The 20,785-nt window shown below is 42.0% G+C and overlaps 1 protein-coding gene across 11 annotated transcripts; it reads right to left on the reverse strand.

The window, feature by feature from the left end:
- Positions 1 to 910: 910 nt before the first annotated feature.
- Positions 911 to 20,295, reverse strand: ANXA11 (annexin A11). Of its 11 annotated transcripts, none has more exons than XM_046942805.1 (17): positions 19,703 to 19,925; positions 15,444 to 16,081; positions 14,322 to 14,366; positions 12,511 to 12,571; positions 12,176 to 12,288; positions 10,649 to 11,005; positions 10,113 to 10,200; positions 9,640 to 9,734; positions 8,293 to 8,406; positions 7,515 to 7,605; positions 7,335 to 7,414; positions 7,128 to 7,184; positions 6,247 to 6,340; positions 5,484 to 5,579; positions 3,081 to 3,139; positions 2,434 to 2,556; positions 911 to 1,638 (listed from the first exon to the last, which is right to left on the reverse strand). In XM_046942805.1, the coding sequence occupies exons 4-17, from the start codon at positions 12,560 to 12,562 to the stop codon at positions 1,579 to 1,581; spliced, it is 1,479 nt and encodes a 492-aa protein (XP_046798761.1). In that variant the 5' UTR covers positions 12,563 to 12,571; positions 14,322 to 14,366; positions 15,444 to 16,081; positions 19,703 to 19,925; the 3' UTR covers positions 911 to 1,578. The 11 variants fall into 11 exon arrangements, with proteins under 11 accessions (XP_046798761.1, XP_046798760.1, XP_046798762.1 ...); XM_046942804.1 differs by lacking the exon at positions 19,703 to 19,925 and having other exon boundaries at positions 15,444 to 15,842; positions 15,941 to 16,676; XM_046942806.1 differs by lacking the exon at positions 15,444 to 16,081 and having other exon boundaries at positions 19,896 to 19,925.
- Between the last annotated feature and the right edge of the window lie 490 nt (positions 20,296 to 20,785).

The raw sequence follows: 20,785 nt of genomic DNA on the forward strand, positions 1-20,785 counted from the left end.
CAAGTACAACATTCTCAATAAGCAAATAAGATCAGACAGGGTGCTGGACCAAAACACAGCTAACAAACCTCCCATAATTCAAAAAGATCTTCCTTCCCTGGCAGTGAACTGAGTCCTTGCTATGAGTGCAAACTGCTGAAGATACACTTTCAGCTGCCATTTCCTCACAAGATAAAAGTCAGATTGCCTGACCAAAACAGACATATGGTGTGGTCTAGCTTTGGTCATAGTCACACTGCTGTCACTGACTGAAATAAGAATCCTTGTTGCATATCCATGTCAGAACTTTCAGGTAGGTTGCACAGCCTGGTGGATTTTTCTGCTAGGTTTACACCCTTCAACCTGCCTTGCTGTGCTGACAATGCAACCTCAAGTTAATTCCAACGTCTACCTTCCAATTCTACGGAGGAGGAAAACACAAATACCTTTAAGACACAAAACCAGCATTAAAATATGCCAAAGAGTACAGATGGGGGAACCAAAAGGTTTCAAAAAGAAAAAGCATATACTTCAGAAGAAGAAAAATGTTTCATGCCCCTACTTATTTACCTCTTTATCTCACATAAGCATTTCTCCTCACTAAATAATGATAGTATCTGATTATGGTTTTCAACAGACAATCAAAACATCTGAACTCTTCTATAACCAACAGCAACGCAGCTCCTTCTAGGAAAAAAAAGGCCTATCTGGCCTTTACAGAAAGGTGTGTGAACTCGTGTGTGCAGTAAGCAGAGGAGTTTGCACACTCTTGATTAACAGGCAATCCCTTTTAACTGACCTATCTCTATGCTCCTTCAACTTAGGTATTTGTTTGTTTGTTTGTTTTTACCATTTCTATTCCTACATTTCCATTTTGAGAACGGCAAAGATATCATCAACATGAACAACAAAAAGCAGAGTTGTCAAAGAGTTAGAAGATAGACAGCTTTAATGTTATAATCTCTTCCTAGATATATTTAGATATTTAAGGCACAATCCAAAACCTTCAAGACATGAACTACAGAACTTCTACTCACATCAACATTTCTACTGCCTTGGGACAGCTGCCCTGGTGAAAAAGCAACGTGGTACACAACTTTCTTAGAAACATACAGCCAAGTAATCAAAACAGAACTCAACAAAACCTCTTTAAAGCAGTCTCAGTTGGACACAAAAACGTGAGGTGTGAGTATGAAACCACCTCTGCTTACAATATATATAAAACTGGCAATAAAGTGGCACATGATATTTGTACAAAATAAAGCCATAAAGGATACAATTGTGATTTTCACTCCAGAAGACAATCATATTACTTCAGACAACAAAAGTAAGCTGAAAAATAACCTCTCATTCTTCGATTATAGAGAGTAACATAAAGAATCCTATGCAGATGGTACATAAGCTTGATTTTTATGTGTGTGTGGTTTCCTGCTTTTTTTATCTAGCAAATTGCTTTAAGACAGACAGCTCATAACATATTTACTTTTGGGAAAAAAAGATGCTTTAAAGCAAAACCATGAAAATAGCAGCTGCCTTTTTTTTTTTTTTTTTCTTCCTTTCTCTGTTTTTTTTTGGTTAAATGAAAGCTCAGTGTTCCATTTAGTCATTTCCACCACACAACTTGAGTAGGATTTTCCGGTAGTCTCCTGAAGTATCCCCCTGGAAATAAACCCAGAAAAAGAGAAGTTGAAGGTTTGATTTCTGCTTTCTTGGGGCATGGGTGTTGGAAGGGGAAAGAAGAAAGAAAATGAAGTTTAGGTGTCTTAAATGCCAAGCTAATAACTGAAGAAAATGAAGGCAGGGTTGAAAGAAAGCAGGTGTTCACTTATTAAAAACAACAACAATGGAACAGTGAAATATGACCTTTCCTTTACAGAGTGGAAGACATCAATAAGGAAATATATTTGTTTAGGTAACTGAATTTGGTATACAGGGCCAATTACACATTCTGGAGACATTCAACAAAAATCTTAAGTGCAAAGCTGTCTTTCGGTCAACAGGTAAGAAACTACAGAAACAGCAATACAGATTGCTGAAGTCCTTTCCCCTGGACTCAGCATGGATATTTTTCCAAGGAGCAGCAAGGGAAAGTTTACTCTCTGTTATGTTTGAACATACGAAGTATCATGTAATACTGTAGAAAGTGCCATCTTCATCTGAGAGTAACTGGCTTGTAAAAAGCTTCTGCTAGTTGAACCTCTGTGGCTTATGGCCAAAAAGACTATATAGTTGCTGGCAGAATAGCCAAGACTTTCTGGTGCACCCAATATCCTTCACTATCTTCCCAGGCCTCCTTGTGAGCACCACTAAGCTGCATCTCCATGTCAAAAACCAGAGGAACATGAAGGGACTTAACATACTTGGCACCTTCATTACACACTGAATGAAGCTTCCTAAGCTCCCACAGGCATCCTTTGGCAAATGAACTGGGAAAACTACAGCTCTAAGACTTACAGTGATATCTGCATAGAGGGATTTGCCATACATCCGCTTGTATTCTGCACGTATGTCCAGAAGGTCAACCTCACTGCGTGACACCATGATTCGAATCAGAGTTCTGTCTTTTGTTCCCGCTCCCTGAAATAAACAAAACAACAATGCCATGTATTAATAACGTGTGGAAATCATGGATGATATAGCATTGATCAAAAGAGATCACCACCTCACAAAATGCCAGCCCTTAGCTAGCAAAACCCCACTGCCTTCAATAAGCTTAGTAGGAATTGAGGCTGTGCATTAATAAATTAAATGTACTGGTAGTGCACTTACTTCAGCTAGCCCTCCTTATTTAAAGCTATCAGCAAGTCTTAAGCATATCAATTGTTTTATTAAGGGAAGAAATCCCCATAATAAAACAAGAAAGTTGGGAAAGTGTCTATAACCATACCACAATTGGATCAAATAAGGAAGCTTTTTTCAGCCTTCCATAATACTAAACCTTGTAAGTCTTCTGTTCACTTAAACTAATGAACTGGAAGTATTTTTATCTTTTAATTACTATCATTAATTCTTTCCAAAGTGGTTGAAGCATTCATTCCAATGAACAGTACAATGATTTAAAAACACATGCTAAATTTACACATCTTGTCATAGGCACCTACCTTCATAGCATTCCTCAGCCTCTCCGCAAAGAAAGCAGGTGTATTCTTGAGGCATTTAACTGCAAGAACAAACAGTATTACTGAAGTCACGTATTCCTACCCAAACAAAATCTCATGATCATTTTTCAAGCTCAGTCCCATGCTTTAGTTATGCATAAACAAAGAGCCAATACAATGCAGTTTTCATCCCTTTACTTAGTCACTGAAACCATTTTGTACCTTTTACCTCTAGCAACCAGACTCTTGCCTGTGAAAGGGAAGTAAGGTACAGACAGGCAATAGGCAGCTTGAAGGAGAGCAGAGTTCAGTATTACTAGCATTTCCTAAAATTTAAGAAATTCCAGGCCTTACACCTGCAAGGCATGGCACATTCAAGACCTACTCTGAGTTAGGATGAGTTGCCCTAAGATAGGAAGCCATCTGTGATCTTATTCAAAGCTAGTTAACCATTTCTTTAGCCACAAAGTTCACAAGGATTACTGAAAAATCCTTTATGTGCTGATTTACAAGTGACCAATTTTTATGTTACGTTCATTAGAAATCTTTAAGAACTAAATGCAAATCAAATTACTTTTATATTGGTCTGTTCATCGCTCACTAAACTTACAATCTCTACACTGATCCTATGTTGGGTAAACAATCATGCAATCTGTGGCAAACTACATAAGACAAACCATAACCAGCTTATATTTGACAAAAAAAGGATCAAAGCAAGACAGAACAAAAGGGATAAGCCTAAATATGTATTTCACAGCAATACACGTTCTAAATAGGAAAAAAGTACTTTTCTGAGCAGGAAAATGTGAATGAGAGAACAGTTTTAACACGCACAGTTGTCAGATATGTCCAACATATCAGAAACAAATGACAAATGAAATGTTTCTTGATTGTTGAAACAACACAATCACACTAAGATGCTTGAAGATGTCATTGCAAATTACCAGTTGTACAATCCAGAAAGCTTTAAGAAAAGCAAAATTGAACATTTGCAATTAGAAAACCTTTTTTTTTTTTTCCTGGAAAACAAGATCAAAAGAACAAATGATGCTAGATACACATACACATGTATATATACATCAATATATACATACGCACACTCCAAAATAAAACCAAAGTTTATTCAATAAATTATTTAGTGGATATTAATGAAAGTTTATCCTCTAAAGGTTATTGACTTATTTGAAAGTTACAGTCCCAGTCCTCAATCTGCATCCACAAGAAAGATCTGCCACGTGACTGCAAAGCTCCATGAGATCAAATGACTTACAAACTCTTACAGTTAAGTTTTTTACTGAGCTAGTGCTCTGCAAACAAACAATACTTCAAGTTTGGCTTTCTAACATTAATACTTTTTGAGGTGACAGGTTCAGAATCCTGGAAAAGGTCTGCAAATGTACCACATCAACAGAGCTAGGCTCAGTGTGGGTCATAAAAAACACCTGTGACGTTAAAATAGGGACAACTTTGTCAAGTAGAGTAAGATAAATGGTTATATAATTCACACATGCCTAGGACAGAATCGAAGGAGTGAAGTTAAACAAAATAATCTTTGTTTTGCAAGACTCTGTTAGAAACTTGCATGAGAAGAAAGCACAGTTTTATTGCACTTGAGCCAATTGTTTTCTCCTATCTTACTTCTAGTGATACGTGTCCCTGTGTATTTCAACAGGAGTAGAATAAGCTGTGCTTTGTGGCTGTAGTTTGTTACTCATTTTTTCCTAGGTACATCCCTTTCCTCGTCACCACAATAATTAAAGAAAGCAAAAAAAAAAAAAAAAAACCACACTTAAAGAAGCACAACTAGATCCCACAATTAATTCAAAATAGCACACGCAAAAATAAATGGAGATGTAAAGAAGTAACTTGATCTAAGAGACACAGACAAAACACAAGAAAGAGAGCTGTGTGATTTTATTTAGAATAAACCACCCTAAATAAAATTGCTGCACAAGGACTCAAGGGCTTCTCATAGCCATTAGTAGAAACCAATTGCTGACTGCCTAACAAAGGATCAAAGGTAGATCTGAGGTAGAACTTCTCCCTTCAGAAGTACCAGAAACACTTCTGAACAAAGATTTTAAGGAAACGGGGAAAAAACAATCTCTCTAAAATCAAACATGAGTTTTCTCTCTAATAAAAACAAGTTAGAGGTATACAATTTTAATGCATTTTGCTTTAATTCCAAAGCTGTCCCAGGTATTCTATTCTCATTCTCGCAGTGGTTGGTAGAACATTTAATCACTTCTTAAAAACAAGCCAAGTGAAGTTAAAAACTCTCCCTCCCCACTTTAACATAGAAAATTTAGCATGCAAGACTTAAACTAAGCAGCTGACCTGAAGCAAAAGCCTCATCAGCCACTTTGAGGTGAATTAAGTGGCCTGTTTCTCACAGGTGGCACATACCTACTGCCAGCATGCCTTTTTCCAGGTCTCCAGACATTTCACGGCATATGCTGTTCTCTATGTCCCGGTTACACATCCTCTGGTACTCACTGAAAACTGTCAACAGAAAAGAAAGGGTTCAGGAGACAGCCTCACAGAGAGATGGCACTGCTGCACGATGCATTGCTTTATTTTGAAAACACTTCTCAACTTGGTACTAAAGCACACTCACAGAAGTTCTGAAATGCCAAAGGTGATTTTAACCATTTTGTTCCATTTCTATGTCACCATGCTCCTCCTAGCTTGTCTAGTTCGGTGCCTATTTTTGAAGGGCTACAGCAAGAAATCCCTGTAAGGGGAAAAATTGAAATTCTCCTAGGAAAGCTTTGTGTCAATCCAACTAAGAAAACACTCAGCTACCCTCTCACCACTCTAGATTAAGCTAACACACCAGCAAGATAGAGGGAAAGGGGAAGGACTGCCAAGTGTCTTGTGTACACAAAAGCATGCAAAAGTAAACAAATTCTAATTTCCCAATCCTTTTATCAGACAAAACATTGAACAAATATGACCTCTACCAGGTCTGACACTTAAGAGAGATTATAATAATGTACAGCTCCTGCATATGCTTTTCTTCAACAGAATTCACCTTGCTTTCCCACGAGTTATCATTACTCCGATGTTACTGATGACAAAACACAAGCAGAGGGCAGTGCTCTACATTTTTATCACTACAAACAACAGGATCAGTGTAATGTTTATGTAGAGGTCCGGGTACCATTACCTGCTCTGAGGTGGGCCCTACTTCTCGCACACAGAATGGCATTGAATTTGGATTCATCAGTTCCTAGACGATTCTCACCAGCTGCATATAGCTCCTAAACTCAGAAGAGAATGCACGTATTATTAATTAGAAAAGCCATCAGGATAAACAAATGAGTTACAAATCAGTTTCCTTACAGCCTCTCTTCCTTTACAGTCTTTTCTTGGTTTAAGTACCATTGGAAAACAGGAGCAAGCCATTAACAGCAACTAATCCCAAGACTGGTTCTTAACACACATGATCACTGAATTACCAAACGAAAAAATACATTTAGAAAGTAGCTGAAACTTGCTCTTCTGAAGAGGAATTGAGTCTAGCTTCATTTCTATGCCTCTAGGCATGTTCTGAGACACTCATATCTCTTCTGGCAAACTGTGTTGAAAGCTAACTGCACTACTACTTGTATGACAGTATAGTCCTGAAACGATCCATGGCTTTCTCTCTGCTGTGTGGTCAAATAAATCACACAAAAAGTAACAAGTGCAAGAGTTATTAGGTTCAACTGCCCTACTTGATGCTAAAAGCCAGAGTTCCTTTAATAGCTAGCAGCAGCACAATGAAGTGACACACCAACTGGAAAAACAAGAGCTTTAAAAAGCAAAGCAAATCCATCCAAGCAAACAAACAAAAGAGGGGCATAATTCCATAGAGCCTCCTCTCTGAAATGGAGCCACAGGGCTCTAGTGCTGTTACGCTCCTTCATAACTCTTTCACCTACTGAAACACAAGCACTACTACAGGAAAAGTCACACAATGTCCAAAACTAAGCCAGAGACCACACAGTCACACGTCAGTATACTGAACTGACCATACCTACAAATGATGAAGAATTTCTTACTGACCTGTACATCTTTTTGGACAAGAGACATGTCAACATTTGTACTTTCATCTCTGTTACCCTGAAAGAATTTGAAGATACAGAAGTTTTGCTGGTGGGTTTGTTTTTTTAAAGAACAAGCAACAACAGACATTACACACACACACACACACACACACACATACTAACACACACATGCACCCAAGTCCCCAAAAGCTCTGCATGGAAGTACCTGAGAAAGTGAAATTAAAAGCCTCTGAAAGTGTCCAGATGTGTCACTTCTTATTGCTTCCTCCAGAGTTTTCTTAAATTCTGTAGGAGAGATGCAATCATGAATAATGATACAGCTCTGTTCATTTTCTGAATTAATAACGTCAGTCAGTGATGAATGAAAAAAATTAACAAATCTAACCTGCTTTATAGACCCTGTTGAGTTCCTGAATATGCTCATTACTGCGAGAAGCTAAGATTTCAATGAGACAATTTTCATCTGTGCCAATGCCCTAAAAAGAAAAACCCACAACAGCAAACCGTAAGAGAAAACACACCCTTCTACAATGTAATATGACACAACGTAAAAAAGAATAAAGAAGAAAACATGTAGAGAGAGAATAAATGCAATTCAGAATAGTACACCGCTACAGAAAAATCCAAAGCATGTAGTTTGAATTTTGCATGCAACACATTTCCAAAAAACAAATCAAAAAGGTACACCCTACTTCAAATCTTAATTAGTTTTGAAAGCTATTTCTGAGCACTGAGTGTAAAGGCACTGGAAATTCTGAGTGGAGCAGTGCTGTCAGCTCCACACTTCAAAGCAAAAACCAAGAAACAAAGATGCCCCGTGCAGTAGCTGATTGAGGAAAGCATTACCACAGTGGCTTACTAAGGACTATGGAAGAGATTAAATGCAAAGTCTAGCAGAACTTGGCCTCTAACATTTTCTTCCATTTTTAATAAGTCTTTGTTACAACACAAACCTATTAAATGCTCTTTACCTTTAAATAAATATCTTATGAAAATAACAACTCTCAATTTTACTATCATAAACCTCCAAGAAATGGAGTAAAGAGGGGACTGGATATCTGAACGGAGAGGACATCAGAATGCAGAGCTTTTGAATTACTACTACAAGTTTTATCAGCTCAGATATTCCCTCCATGTTATGAAGTTGTTTATCCTACACAAACCTTTATAGCTTCCTTGATTTCATAAGCATCAAACATGACGGGTGTCTTCATCATTGCTAAGATTGTCTTCTCAAAGTTACCTGATAGTTCAGACTTGAGATCCTTGATCAAATCCTGAAGAGAATTAAAAAGAAGAAAATTAAAAAGAAGAGTTGACAAATATAAACCAATTCTCGGCTTCATTTAGATCTCTTTATGTGTAAGCATCAATAATATATCTCCAAATTAAAGCTACTCCACTTAACAACATTAAACACAGCAGAAACATATATATTTATACAATTAAGGTAAAATTAAGTAGACCTTAAAGAAGAGAAGGGCCACAGTAACTACGTAAGAGAGAAAGTGCTCTATATAACTCATCTGAAATACTGCGTAGAAATCAAGAGTAGGTAAAAAGGCTCCAGACTTATGAATCACCTTCCCCTTAAGCAACATCTCATCTTTTTCCCAAACAGTAAGTCTTGTGATTTTCAGTTAAGTCATGCAGTCAATACAACAGAGGGAAGGGATGCCAACCAAAAGGAGCTTGACACACTTAACATACTGAAGGTGAACAAGGCCAAGAGCAAGACATGTCCACAGATTGAGAGAAGAATTCATTGAGAGCAATCCAGCAGAGAAGGACTTGGGAATCGTGATGAACAAGAAGCTGGACATGAGCCAGCAATCTGCGCTTGCAGCCTGCAATGCCACACGTATTCCGGGCTGCATCAAAAGAGGAGTGGCCAGCAGGGACAGGGAGGTGATAGTCCCCCTCTGCTCTGCCCTTGTGAGGCCCCATCTGCAGCACTGCGTCCTGGCCTGGGGCCCCCAGTATGAGAACGGCCCACAGCTGTTGAATAAACCCAGATGTGAGCCATGAAGATGTTCAGAGGGCTGTAGGACCCCTCCAATAAAGAAAAGCCATAGGGTGCCAGGCCTGTTCAACCAGGATAACAGAAAGCTCCAAGTAGAACTCATTGTCTTCCAGTACTTGAAGGGAGCTTATAAACAGGAGGGAGACTGACTTTTTACACTGTCTGATAGTGACAGGACAAAGGGAAATGGTTTCAAAATAAAAAAGGGAAGATTTAAGTTAGATGTGAGGAAGCAATTTTTCACTGAGAAGGCAGGGAGGCACTGGAACAGGCTGTCCAAAGAGTCTGTGGATGCCCCAACCCTGGAGACATTCAGCACCAGACTGCATGGGGCCCTGGGCAACCTGGTCTAGTGCCTATTTTAATGGTTGACAACCCTGCCCACTGCACAAAGCCGAGGGTTGGAATTGCATGACCTTCAAGGTCCCTTCCAACTCACACCATTCTACCTAGGACTTTATTCATCTTGTTCTCATGACGTATTTACCTTTCCATAAGCTGTTTTGAAGGAGAGGATGATCTGCTGTCGCTGCTTGTTTGAACGACTTCCAAGGCAATCTATAATAGCCTGCTCATCAGTTCCTGTACGTGCACACAAACACCACAGGATGAGCTTGCATGTCACATGAGACTCAGCTTTTGGTTTCCACAAGACTCTACTTCTGCCAAGCCCAACACTCATGATTCTAACTCATCTGTTGCATCTCCTCTTGCCTATCACCACAGAACTTCAAAGCCTTCTCAAAACTAATCAAAAATACAGTGAGAATACAACAATAACAGAAAAAAAAAACCCAACACAAAATACCACCCAACAAAAAATACCAAATACCAAATTCACCATGTTGTGAATACATTCAACCAGCCTACTCACTAAGTATGTTAACAACGGTGAAAGGCATTATTGAATCAAAGCTGCAATCCTACATGAATTAAATAGCAAATTCACAGACTGCTCACCCAATCCCTTCATGGCCTTCCTCAAGACTTCTGCATCCTTCAGAGGGTCAAATCCCAATGCATCCGTGATTGTGCCTCTGTTTCCATACTGAAATCATAGAAATTGAGCTGTATATTAGTATTAATCAGTGAGAGACTACATTTTGCTACTTAGGAAAAAAAACCACTTGTACCAATTTTTCTTTAAAAAGCAAGGCAAACAACATAACTTAAACTGTTTGCTTGTTTCTATACATGCATTATGATAAAAAGCATAGTCAAGGTTTGATTAAACTGTATATAACTGTAAATACTTCAAATACTGTAAATACTAGTTAGAAAAAAACAAAAATAATGGAATTTGAAATTGAATTATTTCTCCTTCGATAATGCAGCACAATAGCATACATTTGAAGTCACAGATGCCTATATTGCCTCTATCTCCTGCTTTGGTCCAACTCCTCCTCATGACCTTCTTTTCATTTCTAGACACACAAAGAAAATGTAGGAAAACGCATGCAGTCGCATTTTAAAACAAAAGCACTGAATGCTCTTACTGCTCCAGGAGAGACTGTAGGCCCTGTAGGTCCTGGATAAGAGGGCATAGATGGATTCACAGCTGGGACTGGTGGATAAGTTGGCATGGGCTGCTGTCCTGGGTAAGGTGCTGGTGGTTGTCCTGGTAATCCCATAGGCGGCTGACCAGGAGGCAGTGTGGGCTGGCCCAACGCAGGGCCACCTGGAAATCCTGGTGCATTTCCTCCAGATGGAGGATACCCCCCATAAGAGGGCTGCTGTCCTGGTGGAGGCTGTCCAAAGCCACCTGCAGGTACTGGTGGATAACCCCCAGGTGCTGAAGGATATATGCCTTGTGGTACATTTGACCCTCCAAATGTCCCTGCCATATTGGATGCCTGCAACGACAGCCAACAAAGCAAGAGAGAAGGTTTACAAACAGCTGAAATTCAATAGCATTACTAACACAATGTGTTTACCTTCCCACACCCTCAAATTTATCTTGTCCCACACCTGCAAAGGAACTTGGCAACAATCAGGCTATACTAGCAAGCATGCTAGAAAAGTAACTGGATTCAGCTGACTTTGCTTTGCTTTACTTTAACTGTAAGCTTTTCTTCTCTCCATGGCTGTGTTACATGACTATAGCATTATACACATACAAGTATTTAGTGCAAGCAACCCATGGGTGTTTAATGTGAGAAATGCATGCATTAGCAGGTTAAGAGTTCTTAAGACTGCATTAGGAAAGACATCTGCAGAAACTGCCATGTTGTTAATTAACTCCACAAACAATATCATCTTTCCCCTTCTAAAAAAGACCAGAATCACTGACATATGATGACTGCACTGTTCCCAGAAACCAGTAGCTGTGGATATTGCTATGAGCACTCTAGGTCATTTTGTTGCTCATTCTGACTGCTGAATTCATTTAACCACTGCCTCAGAAAGGCATCAGTCATGCACATGTCTTTGCATGCTGTCAATTCCTTACGTTTTATAGCACATTCCTGCAAACTAACTTGTTAGAAACATAACTCACTTACACCCTAAGCAAAAAAAAAAAAGTCACACTGGAAATGCTTGCATTTTCTTCAGTCAATGTACAGGGTTTTTATTGCCATCTGTTAAGTATTAGCAGAGCTGATCCTATGTTTTCTTCAGAGATTAGTCAATTGCCTCAAGTGCAGAACCTTGCTCCTTCTTCAAATGGAAAAAAAGCAAAACCTGAGCTGTGTTTGCCAATATGAATATATTAACAATGAACAGTCAGTATTAATCACACATGTCCCCACAGCTCTGCATGGCAAAGTCAAGTTTTATGCCCTTGGCTTTTCAAGTTAGGCTCTTAAGTCAAAATTTATCTACAGATTCTGCCTTTCTAACACAGAAGGAATGGCTTGTGGTAACCACTTACTTGAACAGATGATACTGAACACTGTGCTTAAACATAGGTTAGACAAAGGCACAAAATAAACCTGCTGTAAACTATTTGTCTACAGTACCAGAACCACAACTTTGCACTTAAAAAAGTCATGGTAAGATACATCAAATGAAAGCAGACTCACCATTCCAGCCATGTAGCTTGGGTTGAACTGATTGGCATAGCCAGCCACATTTTCTAGACCAATTGGAGGTGGATTTGAAGGTGGATAAGCAGCACCACCCCAAGGACTGCCACCTGAAATCAAACACAGCTGTACTGAAAGAAGACACTACACCTTTTAAAGCTTGTTTATCAGCCAAGACAAAACAACAACATAAACTCCAAACTGAACTTAGCAAGAAGCCACAGAAAGCCTCAGCGTTCAGAAAGCCCTGCATACTCACGCTTCATTTATTCCACCTTTTCACTTGTTAGGACCATCGGTCACTTAACAGTTACTTCATGTGACTGACTTACCTGGGGCTGCTGGTGGATATCCACCTGCTGGGGGATAACCCGGGTGACTCATTACGAAGCCCTGAAAAGCAGATGTGATACAGTCATTTTCTGCAGTGCTTCGCTAATTACACCACATGAAATTAATAGGCAGTATATTTGCAGTAGCCAGTCCATTAAATTTGGACAAAAACCAAACAAGTTGCAGAGGCTTTTCTGGGGAAAGCACTTTCCACTTCTTTTTCCGGAGCAGTAAATATATTCAGATATTTAACCAGCTATACAGTCTCTCCTCTGACTATTTCTCTTAATCATTTCAGTTAATATTTACACCTCATTTTGCCTATTATGTTGTTAAGGATGCATCACTCACAAACACTTACTACACTATTAAAGTATCACCAAGTTCGCAACCTACACAGAACAGTTTTGCTAATCAAAGGTAGAAAAATCAGTTGATAAACAAGCTGCATCTTCAAGTGATTACTTTTATGAGAGGCGTAGGAGGTGACTGGAATGGAATCATCTGCAGAAGTACAAGGTCAGAGAAAGAAGCTGAAAGGACACTCTTCATGCTGACAGTACTGTCCTAGAGGGCATACCAAAAGGAGATCACTAAAACAAATTGGATCTCTCGAAGTTCATAGTGCCTCTGTCAGAACGTACAGAAATGAACCACATCATCACTGTCCAGAATAGAAGTGGAGTGTTAAGCAGTGCCACTGCTTGGAGACTGGCTCTCTATCAGTCAGCGCATGGTGAGTAACTGCACTGTGCATCACTTGCTTTGTATATTCCTTTGTAGTTATTAGCACCTTCCTTTACAAGAGCATTTTGATACAAGAGCATTCTCCTTCTCTTTCCCACTAGATTTCAGTAGCTGCATTTCAAACATCTCCCACCACACTGAGTGCAATCACTTAAGTCTGCTTTTAATAGCTGACTATGGTACCTCCCACACAAATGTGTAATCAGGAATTAAGTTTGCTGCAAAATTGGACATTGAAGCACACATTTTTGCTCCTTGGGGGCAGTTGTCACCATCCCAGCAAAACCCTGCCAGATATCTGAACAGATGCTGAATTAAAGCTGTCCTGAAATGCAACCTCATGAGTGTGGTGGTTTCACGCTCAAAAGAACAGGGGGAGAAAATGTGATGAATAAAGCTCATGGGCAGAGACAAAGATAGGAAGGTCCCTCACCAGTTACCACCACAGGCAAATCAGACTCAGCATAGGGAGTTTAATAATTTACTGCCTATATCTAATAGATGAGAGCAGTAAGAAACAAAAAAGCAACCTAAACCCACCTTCCTCCTATCCATCCTCTCCTACACTGTGCCCCCAGGTAGTGCAGGGGGATGGGGGCTGCAGTCAGTCCCTAATGCTCTGTCTCCACTGCTCCTCCATGGTCACTCTGCCCCTGCTCCACGTCAGGCCCTTCCTTAAGCTGATCCCACATGGGCTTCCCGAAGGCTGCAGCTACCAAGGCACCGTTCCAACATGGATTCATACCACAGGTCCATCCTTCAGGAGTAAGCTGATGCAGCACAAGGCCCCACAGGCACCAGTGCCCCCAGACCATAGCTAGCAAAAAGCTTTGTGTCCTCACTGTGTTATCCATTTACTTAGTGTATTAAAATCTGACCTATTCAAGGACCATACCAGGCTGAGATTCTGCTGCCTTTCCCCTCCAGCAGCTCCTGAATGAAGCAGAACAGGCAGATGCCTCTTTTCTGACTTCACATACCACTGAAACACGCAAACAGCATGAAAGACAAAGAGGAAAACGAAGAATCCAGAACAGTCAACAAAGGTTTTCTACTTCAATACCTAGTCCAATGCAGTTCCACTGCTTATATGGTGATATAACTCTTGCTGTAATGAGAAAGAGTGTGTGAACACAGACATGGTAGTAAAATAATAAGCAAAAAAGTTACTATTCAAATCACTCAAAACAAACAAGCAACCAAAAACAAAACCACAACCCAAAACCAAAAGACACAGCCAAGTCAGATTCCTAAGAGCATAATGTTTATTAGGCACCATATCCCTATCTTTGACCTCCAAATTACTACAGCCCTGCAGTTGTCCCCCCCTCCCCCCTCACTTCATGGGTAATCATGGGGGGATTGCTTGCCTGGCTTTTTGCATCATGTATAAACACAGTAATGATAACAGGATGCCTTTCAATACAGCCTTAGATACAAATTTAAACACAGAAAGGCTCTTTTTGTGGTGAAGGGCAGGGAAGAATGGGAGCTGTTTATCCTAGAAGGGTTGCTTGCACGCTCTTAATCCTACGTGGAACGTTCCCTTCTGATTAAAAAAGTAATACTAATGAAAAGAGTCTTTTAGCAATTAAAGCTGAGGTTGACGACTAATGGCAAACTCCATTAGCAATCTGAAAAAAATGTTACTATATATAAATAAGTTCCACTTGCTTCTTCACAATACTGTATTTATCCAAGCCTTCTCACAGGGAATTCCTTCCACGTTGGTTCGGTTCCAGGCAAACCACATCCACAAACACACCAACCTGCACGCTCCAAAACCTCCACCATCACCACTTCATCAAGCCCCGTTGGCCATTTCTCTAACTCAGCAAATATTTACCCTTCTACATTCAGTTCCCCAACCACTCCCACAGCCTTGTCTATTTCTCATCCTCTAAGCCCAACTCCCTAACTTTTATTCAGCTCCATGTTCATAAGAACATAGGAGGGACACTTGCTTGCTGACAATAAAAGGCCACAGAACAGAGGATTCAGGAGTCCACCACCCTGCTATACAAATATTGTGTGGGAGGATACAGGAACAGAGAGATCTGTGTTCACTCAGCCATAAAAGCAGCAGCGCACGAGAGGGAAAAAAAAGCAAACAGAAACAGGGAGTGCCTTGAATTAAATACAGAACAGACAGTGTTAAGGTCCTCTCCTTGCCCTCAGTACTCACCCTTGAGGTAACACCTAAAAACTTGCAATGAAGAGCATGCAGTTCATGTAGTGGCTGCTGTTCAGTATTTAGCCTCCAACAAGACCACGTTCTAATAATCCGAAGGCAAATATTATGAAACTATCATGAACTATGTCTGTCCCAAGTAATTTGTTTAATTATGACTGCTCTCCAGGGAACGCTGAATGAAGTTAACTCCTCGGTCTTTACTTCTCTTCCAGGTGAATAACTCGGATGCAGTAATAAAAGGCTGCCTAAAGCTATACGTTACACAACTCCTCTCTGCAGAGAGCAGAGCCCGCTCCAAGACTGCTGATTTCACCATCAGAGATCAGAACAGCATTTGCCTCCTTACAGTATGCTGCAGATTTTCAACACAGGTCAGCTGGTCATCCTTTACTGTGCCCATGTAAGACAAGGACAAAGTCACAGTCAGCATCATATCAGCTACCTGCTGTTGTACCAGCCTAAGCAAGATTTATTTTTGACTTGCTTACCCCAATGCAGCACAGAAGTTGCTCTTTCCTGTATCAGGTATAATATTCTACACCCTGTGAAACAAAGAGCCCTGCAGCGTGGTTTTCTTGCAAGTCCTCTGCATATGTGACTCCTTGACTAGCTTTCCTGTCAATCCTGAACTGTTAAAACAAATGAAGTTAACAGCATCTGTTCCCCTCCCAACAAGATCTGATGCAGCTGAGTTCACATCAGCCAAATCACAAGAAAAGGAAAAAAAAAAAAACCAGAAAAAAAATCAGAAACGTATCACTGACAATCATACTCAAGAGAACAAAGCCCAAAGAAACTGACAAAGCTGTATGGGCTCTTGAGATCTAGATACAGCAAAGACAGTTTCAGGACATCAGCTTCCTTCTGGCCTCCTCTGTCCTAAACCAAGTTCTTCCTTCTGCAGCACTTTCTTCCAATGCTCTCTCTGCAAGACTTGCCATGCACTGAGTCCAAACACGTACAAAATAAAGAATGAAGTTCTATTTCAGAGTCATAATCTGCCATATAAAATGCCTTGTTGCAAAAAAAGCCGTGCTATAAATAGCCCAAATTATGCTGTCAGCTGACTAATGCCTCAAGGATTTCAATCAGACTATTTTAAGTTCTACCGTAAAAGACAAATTTTTGCATGTTCAGTGAAAGGCAGAATAGGTTAACAGTAATTCACCCATTTCTCAAAGCACCCTCTGTGGGGATTCCTACAGAACTGAAGTGACAGTGGACAAATCAGTGTGCCACAGCAGTTACCAGAAAAACACCCAGCTGCTCATCTCCTGCCACCCATCTGCAACCAGCTGCTGTGCTGGGACAGACCCTGCTACAGCAGCCTGCTGCCCTGTGCTCTTTCTCCTCCAAGGCAACAGGAACTGAAGTTTCCATCCTGCCTTCTGCCAGTGCTTCCTGCACGTACCTCTGGCCAGGCTGCAAAAGAAGCCAAACAAGAACACAGAGCCCCTAAGGGGATAACTCCATAAAGAGAAGCATACTTACTAGAGCTGCAGGAGCCCTTTGTTAACAGCACATGAGCCCTGTGCTGCATACTGAGTGTCTGTGCTCTGCTCCAGGCTGCTGGCTTTAGGACTCCACAGTGGGAAAACAGGAAAAATACAAGCTGGCAAATGCATCACCTTTTTCTTAAAGGTGACCACTGTTATGCTTTCTAGGCATTAAGGGTTTACAGCTGTCCAGAAATGCAGGGCAACTCACTACTCCTCAGTGAGCAAAATGGACATCCTTCACTCACCTCTGGCCAATAGGAACTACTGATTTCAGTTGATCAATTGCTTCGTACAATAACTGACACAATTATGAAAGAGCTAATTTAGTGCAATAAACCAGAAAGGTAAATATTTCCCAACAGCCATAGAAGTGAAGATAAAGAAAGCAAGACCACAGTCTTCGAGTCTGTGCGGAATCAGCCAACTTTAGTACTTACAGCTTCATGACATACATTTATCCCAGCTAACAGAAAGCTGAGTGCTTTCAAACCACGACACAAGGCAAACAGAAGGAGTTAATGTGGACTACAGGTACCCTGTTTATAGAACACAACCCATTTCCCACGTGTCAAGTTGCTCTCTCCAGTCACATTAAAAGGGATATTGGCACTGCCTTGTTCAGGCAATTGAAGCATTTAAGTTCAAGGAACTTGCCAGAGCTAAATTAGATCTCCAACATCCTTTTTTAATCACTACATACACCGATGCTTTTAGGAATGTTAATTAGAGGCCTAACTTAATCACAGCGAACATCTCTTCGTGCAGGTATTGGCTGAATATACGAAGGACTGTGTATCAGATATACTCACATGCACTAAGAGCTAGCACCAACCTAGGCCTTGTGAAAATCTCAAGCTAATTTGGATTTGGGTTTTTTAATCCCATGACAGGGATTAATTTTGTTGGCCATACTTCATTCTTGTTGGCCATTCTTCTCTGAAACTGGGATCCAGAAGTCTGCAGAGGTTCACCTCTCCCAGAGCTCTCTCCCACCAAAAGCTGAGGCAAAGCCTGAAGAGAGGGACAGAGCGGTGCCATCTTCCAAGCATGCTCATAAGAGAACACTGTGCAGCAAAGGAGCAAGGCTTCCTCAAATAACCAAAGCACAAAGACCAGGAAGCAATGCTTGGGCAGGCCTCGGGTCTGCCTCTTCGTTCTTAGAAAAGATACTGGTGTTGATTAGACAGCACAGAGACACTGCTCTGTGCCGCGGTCAGCCACATAGTGGGGATTGCTCACATCTGAGACAGCTGAGCAGTAGAGATTCAGCTTCACACACCTCACACAAACCAGCTCATAAGCACGGGCAGGATGGACTGCCTGCTTAGCACAAGCACTTCATAAAGGTGACTTCTGGAACCATCTCAGCATATCTCCACTGTGACCCACTCTATATTTGCCACAAACTCCTACCTAGATCCACCTTCCTACGCAGATCTTGTAGCAAAGTGATAAAATCTAGAGCAAACTGCAAGCAACAACAGAACAGGTACAATGAAAATAGTTGGTTTCCTTATCTACCACCTGCAGGAGGAACTGCGTTATGTCCTCACCGCCCAGGGAACTGCCTGAGGGAAATCCACTTCTACACTGCCTGCAAAGACACAGTAACATCTACAGTGCTCAGCATGAGGACCAAACATTGCTATCCCAACAGCCCCCAGCTGCCACTGAGCACCCTGGGGACACGAAGTTCACACTTTGTCCCCATCTAAATTTGGATCTTTCAAATGGACTGTGCAAATAAAGCTGCTACTTAGTGGACAGCAATAGGAAAGGGCCCACCTCTGCTTCGCCACACAGCAACAAGGATCCTCCGGCTTCAGCATAACAAACAGAAGGCTGCATGTTTACAAAACGTGCTTTCGCTGCCTTGTACAAAAGCAGCCCAAAGAAAGTTTCCACATACAGCTGGCCAGCCTCCTTCCAGCCCCCACCAGGAGCTCATCTAATACAAAGCGATATCCAACAAGAATCTATGTTACAAAGTGGGATAAACGCATAAGAACTAAAAACAAACACCCAAGAAACATTGATCCCAGTACCTAGCCGCATACTTAACTCAAAGTAAGCCTTTAAATGCAATCTGAAGCTGTCAGACACTTCTTACAGGTGACTGCACAGACCCTGGGCTAAAAATAAATTAAAGTTTGGACTGATTCAAAGCCCTGCTATTCCTGTTGCCATCACTAAAGCATCCACTCCTCCACCTCGCTTTTACCTTCCCTCCCTGCCCTTACCACACGGCACCAGCTCTGATCAATGCAGTGTCACTGCACAGGCCCTCTGGGCACTTCACCTCCTGCTAGAGGTCTGGCAAGCACTATCTGCTGTAGGCCTTGAAGCAGACCAGCTCCTCAGCTTGTCTTTTCCTTACAGAGCACATTACGTATTTTGAGTTTCCTCATATCACAGTCTTAAATATATAGGTATATTTTAGGTACCACATTGACTATAGTGGCAGTACAGCACTACGCAGTATCTTCACTTTGAGTATTGATACGTTCCTATCTCACAAACGATTAAATTATACCAGGAGTTTAACAGCTCCCATGCTAAGATGCTCTAAGAACGTACAGGGCCAGAAAAGGGAAGTGCATTGCAAGCAGCTTGCAAGAAACTGGTTAATAAAAAAAAAAAAAAAAAAAAAAGGAAGGAAGGAAAACAAAACACATCACGACAGCTCCCACAGCAGTGCCACCTGGGTTCCCTTCTCACCACACACAACAAAACCAGAAGCTCCGTACCCACCCAGGTCACACGTAGAGCACAGAAATACGACTGCGAGAGCAAAACCAACGCTATGCTGCTGAAGCAGCCCGGCTGTCCGCCAGGCAGCGGCAGCCGCTCACCGCCCCCCGGGCACCGTCAGCCCCCCGCCCCGATCCCGTCTCCCGGGGACGTTCCCCCCGCTCCCCCCCCGCCGGCCCGGGGCCGCTCCTACCGCGTTCCGCCGCCGCCCCGGTCGCGCTGTGAGGCGGTGACAGAGCACGGCGGGAGGCGGCACCGTGACAACTCCGCCCGCCCGCCCCGGGAGCCCTGCGTCAGGGGAGAGCGAGCCGGGGCGGGGCGGGCTCCGAGGCCGGGTGGGGCTCCTTCAGTCCCAGCCCGCGGCCGCTCCTGCGGGACTCCGCTCCGAGCGCGAAAGGGGGAGGGCGTGGGTGCGCTGCCACAGCGCTGCTAGCGCCTTTTGGAGCCTTCTTCGTTTCAGGAAGGCTCGCATGCGGCGCTGGTGACGTGCAACGTTTTCTGGGGAACGCCAGCCGCTTCTGACTCACCAACAAGGCTGTGAGTTCCAGCAAACAAGCCTAACGAAAAGCTATTTCCAGCGGAAAGTCTGCTTCACAGAAACCGCACGGCTCCGCCCGCCACACAGCGCACACGGCCCCTCCCGGCGGGCCGTGTGGTGAGCGGGCTGCCAGGCCGCATGGGGGCAGCTGCACTGCCCGTTCGGCTCACCTGCTTGAAAAAGCAGAAGCTGACTGCTTCGAGGGGGACTTCCTCAGGCATTTCAGACAGTAAACGTGTCTATCTCGGCGCTCACAGCACACTGTAACAACAGACTCACCTGCTTCGCTCTGAAGGTCAGTGTTCACTCACTTTCGAAAACAGTCAAAGACAGTTACACCATTGGAAATCTGACTAGCTGCTCCAATATAATCTTCACCCATCCTTTCACCCAAAATTGCAAAAAGCACAGATGTTACAGACCAGTTTAAACCTTCCAAGATGCCTTCCTCTTACCAGCCCTTCACCTGCTTTGGAAAGCATCATAGAACCAGTCATAGAATCACTCAGGTTGGAAGAGACTTTCAAAGTAGTCAAGCCCAACCA

Source organism: Gallus gallus, chromosome 6, assembly GCF_016699485.2.
Source record: "Gallus gallus isolate bGalGal1 chromosome 6, bGalGal1.mat.broiler.GRCg7b, whole genome shotgun sequence".
In the NCBI taxonomy this organism is placed as follows: domain Eukaryota; kingdom Metazoa; phylum Chordata; class Aves; order Galliformes; family Phasianidae; genus Gallus; species Gallus gallus.

What these genes read in the sequence shown, in the direction of transcription:
- ANXA11 (XM_046942807.1), bottom strand. Translation starts at nt 12,562, where the DNA reads ATGAGTCACCCGGGTTATCCCCCAGCAGGTGGATATCCACCAGCAGCC. An exon ending in TCAAAACAGCTTATGGAAAG is followed by an intron (nt 8,407 to 9,639) that starts GTAAATACGTCA and finishes AATTCTCTTCAG; the next exon opens with GATTTGATCAAGGATCTCAA. An exon ending in TTTTAATTTCACTTTCTCAG is followed by an intron (nt 7,185 to 7,334) that starts GTACTTCCATGC and finishes AAATTCTTTCAG; the next exon opens with GGTAACAGAGATGAAAGTAC.